This window comes from Austrofundulus limnaeus, unplaced genomic scaffold (assembly GCF_001266775.1).
Source record: "Austrofundulus limnaeus strain Quisiro unplaced genomic scaffold, Austrofundulus_limnaeus-1.0 Scaffold514, whole genome shotgun sequence".
In the NCBI taxonomy this organism is placed as follows: Eukaryota; Metazoa; Chordata; class Actinopteri; order Cyprinodontiformes; family Rivulidae; genus Austrofundulus; species Austrofundulus limnaeus.
In genome coordinates, this window is record NW_013952916.1 from 296,447 (window position 1) to 303,701 (window position 7,255).

A 7,255-nucleotide genomic window follows, 5' to 3' on the forward strand; every position below is an offset into this window, starting at 1 on the left:
ACACACACACACACACACACACACACACAAAAGATTATTTTGATAGCACATGTTCTCTGAAAGCTCCAGTGTACATGGCTGTAGAAGAAACAGCATGAGAGTGATGCATCTTAAATGTAGTGGCATTTGAATGGTGGGGGGAAAAGCATGTGCACTTTTTTTGATGTTATTGTTTGGTTTGGTAAAAATAGAAAGCAGCTTTAAGACATTCTCAGGAAGTATTTATTTCATGTTGCTGAGGGGGGAGTCTAAGACTGTAGAGAAAACAAAGGAAACATTTTCTGTGGATGAGCTCTRAGTGTTGAGGCTTGATGGAGCTGTGAAAGCAGCAAACCTAAAATCAGAAAATCAGCTAAGATTTTTTTCAAKGCTGCTTCTCTAAAGTCGTTCTTTAGACCTAAAATTATTTTAAAAAGTGGTCTGATTTGTCTGTAGGACGTTGGCACTGAACAAATGAGTTTTGCTTCTAGGTGRGTCTATCCAGAAATGATCAGAGGGTTGTAGATGACATGTCTTCATTTTGTTGAAGCCACTTCTATTTTAACTGCAAGACAAAACAACCCTCTGGTAATCTGTACTGAGCAGGTGACTCTGGCTGCTGGAAGAGGCCAGCAAATAGTTTCACAGTTTAGGACAGCCGGAGTCAACCAACAGAGGAGATGATGTCACATAGCAAAAATAAAGATTTATGTCACAAAACACCTTCAAGCAGTAGCTGAAATACCTCTGTAGGCATTTCTGGGATGATTGAGATCAGATGAGGAATYAAATAAACGAAATGTATTTATGCCRGAGTCATCAAGCATGGTAGTCACAGAGCAGAGTTGGTGAGTATGTAAAGGGGTGAACAAGCATCCTTTTCTAACCCAGCATTTGCCCCAGTTTATTAAAGGCCTGATGAGCCCCCATGCTACACTTGCACCCCACTGGGCTACGTATTGTTTAGAGCCAGCACCAGATTGTGGCACCAGGATAGGATAGCATTATAAACGTAACACTCAGCTACCGCTAGCCCAAATCCCCCTTCATTAAAACTGCTCCTGCTAGCAAGTTTTCTGGGGCAAACTGTACTAAGCAATGATTCTACTGTCATTCACTGGTTCTGARGCTGAAGCTCAAATGCTTCATTCATGTGTGCACCGATTGTGATAATTAGCCAGCTAAACACGTGCATTTGTAAACAACTAAAATGTATTAGGGGGTATTATGTATTTTTGAAGGACATAGTTAAATATGTGTGTGTGTGTGTGTGTGTGTAATAGAATTAACTATGCTACCTTGAGTTGTTCTACAAATGCTGTACATATCTAAAATAAATTGGACTCTAAAGGCCCCACATACTCAGGCGTACTTCGCTCCGGAGGTCCGCGCAGAATTGAGGCAAACTCAGTGCGAACCCGAAGCAGACGTCCGCCGGACTGGTCCGCGCAGAGATCAATTTTTTACACCCGCGACCGCGGTGTCGCACAATAAACTGCCTGGCAAGTACTCTTTTGGATGCAACACCAAGCTGATAAAAGTTGAGAATCGGAGTGATTTGTGGATGAAATGGAGTCAAATTTTGAAGAGCGTCTCATGGAGGAGATTAGAAAACTTTYRGATACATCAAAGAAGGAACATAAGGYCTTTCAACGAGCAACAAATTTGTGGGAAGAAATAGCTCAGATCCTGGGTAAGGTAGTTCTTTTCTTTTTTCTTTTGTTGTTTTAAAGCTAAAATGCAAACTGTCTCTTCCTCCTCGTCCTTGACACCATGACTGAAATTGRGAGAAAATAAAGAATTTGTCAGGCGGTCAGTACGCCCYAGTATGAACTCTCTAACATCTGCAGACAATATGAGCGGAGTCTCACGGCTCACGAACCGCACACAGTACGGCCTCAGGATGTGGGAGCCTTTAACACCTTGAAATTGGCCTGTCTTTTTAAGAACCTCCTACCGTTTCTGACACTCCCACTTCAGCACGTCTTCACAACAATGCTTTGGGGGAGGGGTGCTCTATGGGGCCGAAGTTTGGCTGCGGACTGAGCTACGGGGAGGAGCTTTGTACAAATAGGCGGAGCTTTGTACCAGCAAGTGTTTAAGCAGCTCCACATGACTTCCACAYGAGATTCAAGGATTTCTCAAACATGCATGAATGAGTCAAAGCTCTGGTATGTTTTGGATGAGGGAATGACTTTATAACATGACCTAAATCTCAAAAATATCAATTTAATCCCACTTTAAAAAGAGGAATTTGCCTTTGCTGCTATATGGTAAAACCATGTTACCACAGTATGTCATATGATACACTTTTTAAAAATCACTGCAACTTAAAAAGAAAAGCACCATTATTTTGGCTATCAAACATAAAGATAAAGAAAATTAAAATTAACACATTTCCTATACACCATCAGGTTACATTGGATGTCTTTGGACGGCCACATTGACAAACAGGAAACAAAAGCCTCCAAGTTGTTGCAGAGACCAAAGTGAATTGTGCTGTCCTAAAACATTTCCAGTTTTAAACTGAAAAAAGGATCTGAGACGCGGCTGCATCGACAGAATCTATTTTGCACCAGGAACAAGTCCGACCTTGAACCGGAGAAAGCTAACAGCAAACCTTTCTTTGAACATTTGATATTTTTTTATGATTTATTATGATCAGTGTTATGAACTTTGCAAATGATAACATTGTTTGTATTTACATTTTAAACTGTCCCTTTGTTTCTTCTTAACWAGGATTGGATTTAAACAAATTGAGCTTAAATGGTGAAAAGAAGTATTCCAGTTTTCCTATAGTAGATGTACAGAAAAAAATCTAAAGTATTCAGTACTTTCTATTATAATGTCTTTTCAGCTGGTCTTACTAAAGGGAGCTGATGTTTAAGATCCAAATGGGTTTCATTCAAAACATCCTGCAGAAACCATATGCAAATGGTCTCGATGAGGTCAAAAGGCAACGTGGGCAAAACTGGAAGRCAGAAAATGTCACAATATTTAAACGTTTGACATCTGAAACCACCACTGAGCTTCCGGGGCTCTTTTACTGTCTGCAGAGATTGAGCAGTTTAAAAATAATCCTCCCCCTGTCAAACGTCACTCAAGCTCAAGCGCAAACACGAGATATCATCCAGCTTAGCTTTCCTSCCATTTCAGAAAAGACAGAGAGCTTCGTGGAAATCTGCGTATTAATCGCAAGCTGTTCGTTTTGAGGGACTACAGCTGAAATTAGGCAGCCTTTAAGGGCTGAAGGCTGCTGCTCCTACACCTTCAGTGGGTTTGGGAGTCAGAGAGTGACGTGGGGTGAAGCAGAGTGCAGACCGGGCTGACAAGAACAAGTCCAGATCATTAAATTTCATCTCAACAGTTTATCTGAAGCTTCTAATGAATCTGACCTTCTATGAATACCCTCAATTATAGCAAGTGATCCGTTTAATAAAGTCTTCAATCATAGTCACAAATCTTGAAGTGACAGTCATAAAAGTCACCCGTTTACAGAAAAAACTGAGATAATCTGTCATTATTGTGAAAGTAGATGTAAACAGTTCTTTCTAATTGGTTGTGTTTTGGTTTAACTGATTACCCAGGACACAGCTCGTGTTTTAAAAAAGGATTTATAAAAGGTTATGAACATGTCACAACTCTGGGTGTTTATCAGAAAGGCAACGCTGACAGTTTGTTTTCATTCTAATCTGGCTTTTAGAAAAACTCTGAGCGGTTTGGGACATTAGAGATGTGTTATWTCAGAGGGAAACTAATTCGGACACAGAGATTTTAGGAAAGACTGGAGTCGAACGGGATGAGCGACACCACCATCAGTTTAAACACGCTTCGGTTAGATTGGTGCAAACAGAGCATCGAGCTTCCTGACATGTCGTAAAGTCTTTAAATAAAGCAGGAGGAGTGGCGGCGCTGAACTCGTTACCTTGCTTCAGAATATCCTTGGGAAAGGAAGACAAAAATATACATAAAGAGTAGATGCCATGTCTGTAAAATTAGCAATTTGCTTTTATCTGAAATCAAAGAGATTCCTACAAATCTCTAAAAGGCCACCTTTTGTTTATTTAATAATGCATCACATTGGGACCAAAGCAGGCTTTTCCAGCAAAATGCAGACTCTTGTTTTGAACAAATTTAATTAGACTTATTTTTAAGATACTTGCTGCGATGTTGAAGTTAATTTGTATTTAGTAAAGTACAGTCCTTGATGAGTTATTCCCTGCGGTTGAAAGGCCCAGATTGTATTTTGAACCAGCATAAAATCCTTGAATTAAAGAAAACTCAAGGGCCTTTCACTTTCCAGAGATTGTTGAAGGCTGGATATTTTGAGATTAGAATAGCGCTCTCTGTTTAAAAAGATGACAGCATTTTGTACTTCCACTCCTTAAAATAAAGGAATGTATAAAGAACTGAATTCAGGGTCTTTTAGTGTTTTTTGTCCTACATTAAATGCATTTCAAGATAATTATAGTTTTTACATTGTGTACAGAGAACAAACACGATCTACTTCAGCTTCAACAACAAAGCAATAAAAATAATAATAATTTCTGATTCGTCAAACTAAAAAGAAAATATTTTCTATTTTGCTGGAGTTCATTTAAACAAAAGAAAAGCCCTGAAAGAAGATGACTGGGTTTTATTCACATTTGGTTTGATGTTTTGAAAAACCTTTTGCTAAAACATATTTGAACAAAAAAATAAATAAAATTCTGCACCTAATAATGTCTTTTTTATATATAAAGACAGAAAATCGATGATTTGCCTAACTTTGGTAAGTGGGGACAAGTTTGTGTTAATAAATAAATAAATAAAATGCATAAAGCAGTTTGTGATTTTTCTGGTAGATYAACCAGAGAAACAATCACAGATCTTTGCACCTTAAAGAGAACCCTGACTAGTTGTAACATTAGGCTTTATTTGATAAACATTTACTTCAACTGTAAAAACCAGACTGAAAAAATACTGTAACCTGGTTATTTTTAATAAATTAAAATAATAACTGTGATGTTGCCATGTTATTTAAATCACAAAGCATTCTAAGTAAATAATCAGGTTTACCACCAGCTCCAGTGTGAACTCTGTCCAGCTTGAAGGTWAAATTTTGACAACGTCCAACATCCAGCTCTTAAATGAAACCGGAGCATYTTAACAGAGGAGAATGTAGAAATGACCTCAGATTTAGCCTGTTAGCTTTCACGTTAGCTCCTGAGCTCATCCTTATGGTGGTGTAGTGTTAGCTCTGTAACTGCCTGATCTGTTCCAGAAGCACGATCCGTACCGTTTGTTTTTTGCATGTAGCATTTTGCTAGACTGATGACAGAATGGATTTGATTCCAGTCTTTTATCACCTGCAATGTTTCATAGAAAAGGCAACATTTGTAACAGATGTGGAGTTTTATTCCAGGAAAAAATAAAACGGAGATAAGATGAGTTAAAACATGATTGTCTAGAAAAATAGGTCAGTTTAGGTCCGCGAGGTAAAATAAATAAGTACACATCGTAAATCTATATTTTATTAATCAGAATGTATYTAATACAACAGTTTTCAAAATATAATTTAACACAGCTTTATAATTAAGTATGGAGACAATTATTTTCGGTATTTTTTTCCTAAATTGAGCGCATTAACTGATAATTCAGGTGTCATTTACCACATGCACAAATGAGCTGACGGTACAGATCGTGCTTCCAGAACACAAAACTAAACAGACTGCACTATTTTTARAGTCTTATTTTTATAGTTGAAGTACATGTTTATTAAATTATGTCTTATGTTACAAGTAGTTGGAGTTCCTTTTAAGAATCTAATTTGATTTTGAATCTTTGACTGTAATTTTAACTATGTCCTGTTGTGCCTGTCTATTGTACAGCACTGTGGTTGGCCTTGTGCTGTTTAAAGTGCTTTATAAATAAAAGTGGTYTGGTAAAATTTAAACCTTTTTTTGAACTTTTAGAATTATCTTACAAATGTTGTAGAAGCTTTTGACTAAATTCAGCCAAAGTAAAGTAAAAGTACTGAGGACATCTATCAGAAGAGGTATTTCAAGGATGTCAGATCTGAAAACACACGGAGTATTTTAGAGATTAAATATCTCATCTGATCTGGTGGAACCTCAGGAGTTGGGAGATGATGAATGATGGAGCTGCTTAACATTTTTTAACCATCATTTAATACCATAAAAATAAGAAAACGACTGGAAGGAGAAATGTTTTGATGGCAACAGTCAGATTTTTTTCCATCCACCATATTTAAGATAAACAACAACAATGGTAGGTGTTAATCTAATCTCCTACCTTTGGTGGAACAGCTTGTCCAGAGGGATATGGAGCCAGGCTTGGAGGCACATCTGTTATGTAGGTTTTCTTGGGCCCTGGAGGCTGGTATGCTTGGACTGGAACTGGATCTGGTCTCCTGGAAGTTCCTCCACCCACTTGTGGTCCTCCTGGAAGGTGCTGCTCTTGATGACCCATTGGGGTAAAGCCAGGCTGGGGTGGTCCATAAGCAAAACTGGGACCTTTCGGCTGGGCGGGCATGTAATGCACCTGTCCGGGGCTGCGAACTGGCTGTTGGCCAAAATGGTGCCCAGCAGGAGCTTGATGTTGGGGGGTGGGCTGGGCTGACCTCATCTGGACATTAAAGGTGGGCTGGCTCGGGGTGGATGCTGTGGTATAAGAAGCTGGAACCGGCTGAGGAGCCAAGGGGCCCTGAGGCTTAGGGACTGGGCTGACAGGGGGAGGTGATGCGGCAGTCGAGACTCCCGCCGGTGTTTGAAGTTTGGGAGTGGACTTCTTAGTAGCAGTTAGAGGTGGCTGGTTCGGAATGACCATCCGCTTGTAACCGGTCACGGGAGCGTTGGGGGTGGAGCCCGCTGACAATGCAACATTCTGAAAAAAAGAAAGCAGAAAGAAAAATCACCAGTTAAACATGACTAATGTAAAGAAGCTCAAGTCTTAACTGATCATCTTTTCTTAAAGGAACAACTGTAAGCAGACAGGTTTAAAAGAGAAAAAGACAAACCAAACACCAGCAATGATCAGCAAAAGGCACAAAACACTAAAGTGTGCTACTGAGGGCTGGGTGGACTGGTGGAACTGATTCAAGAGATGTTCTAGCACAGGGGTTTTTAACCTTTTTTGACATCAGGCCCAATTTGTTGAACATGAAGTGGCACGAGGCCCAGTCAGACATTACTAATGTACGGATCAAAATGATAATTCTATTCTAAATCTTGGTTTAATTTTTATTGTATTTACATTAGGGCTGCCACGATTAATC

The 7,255-nt window shown here is 39.2% G+C and overlaps 1 protein-coding gene across 1 annotated transcript in view; it reads right to left on the reverse strand.

Moving 5' to 3' along the window:
* lpp (LIM domain containing preferred translocation partner in lipoma) overlaps nucleotides 1-7,255 on the reverse strand; it is a gene marked incomplete at its 3' end in the record, with an annotated part of 100,105 nt that overhangs the window by 33,571 nt on the left and 59,279 nt on the right. Inside the window, 1 exon segment of the mRNA XM_014025994.1 lies at nucleotides 6,274-6,864. Within this exon segment, the coding sequence (XP_013881448.1) occupies nucleotides 6,274-6,864 (591 nt within the window).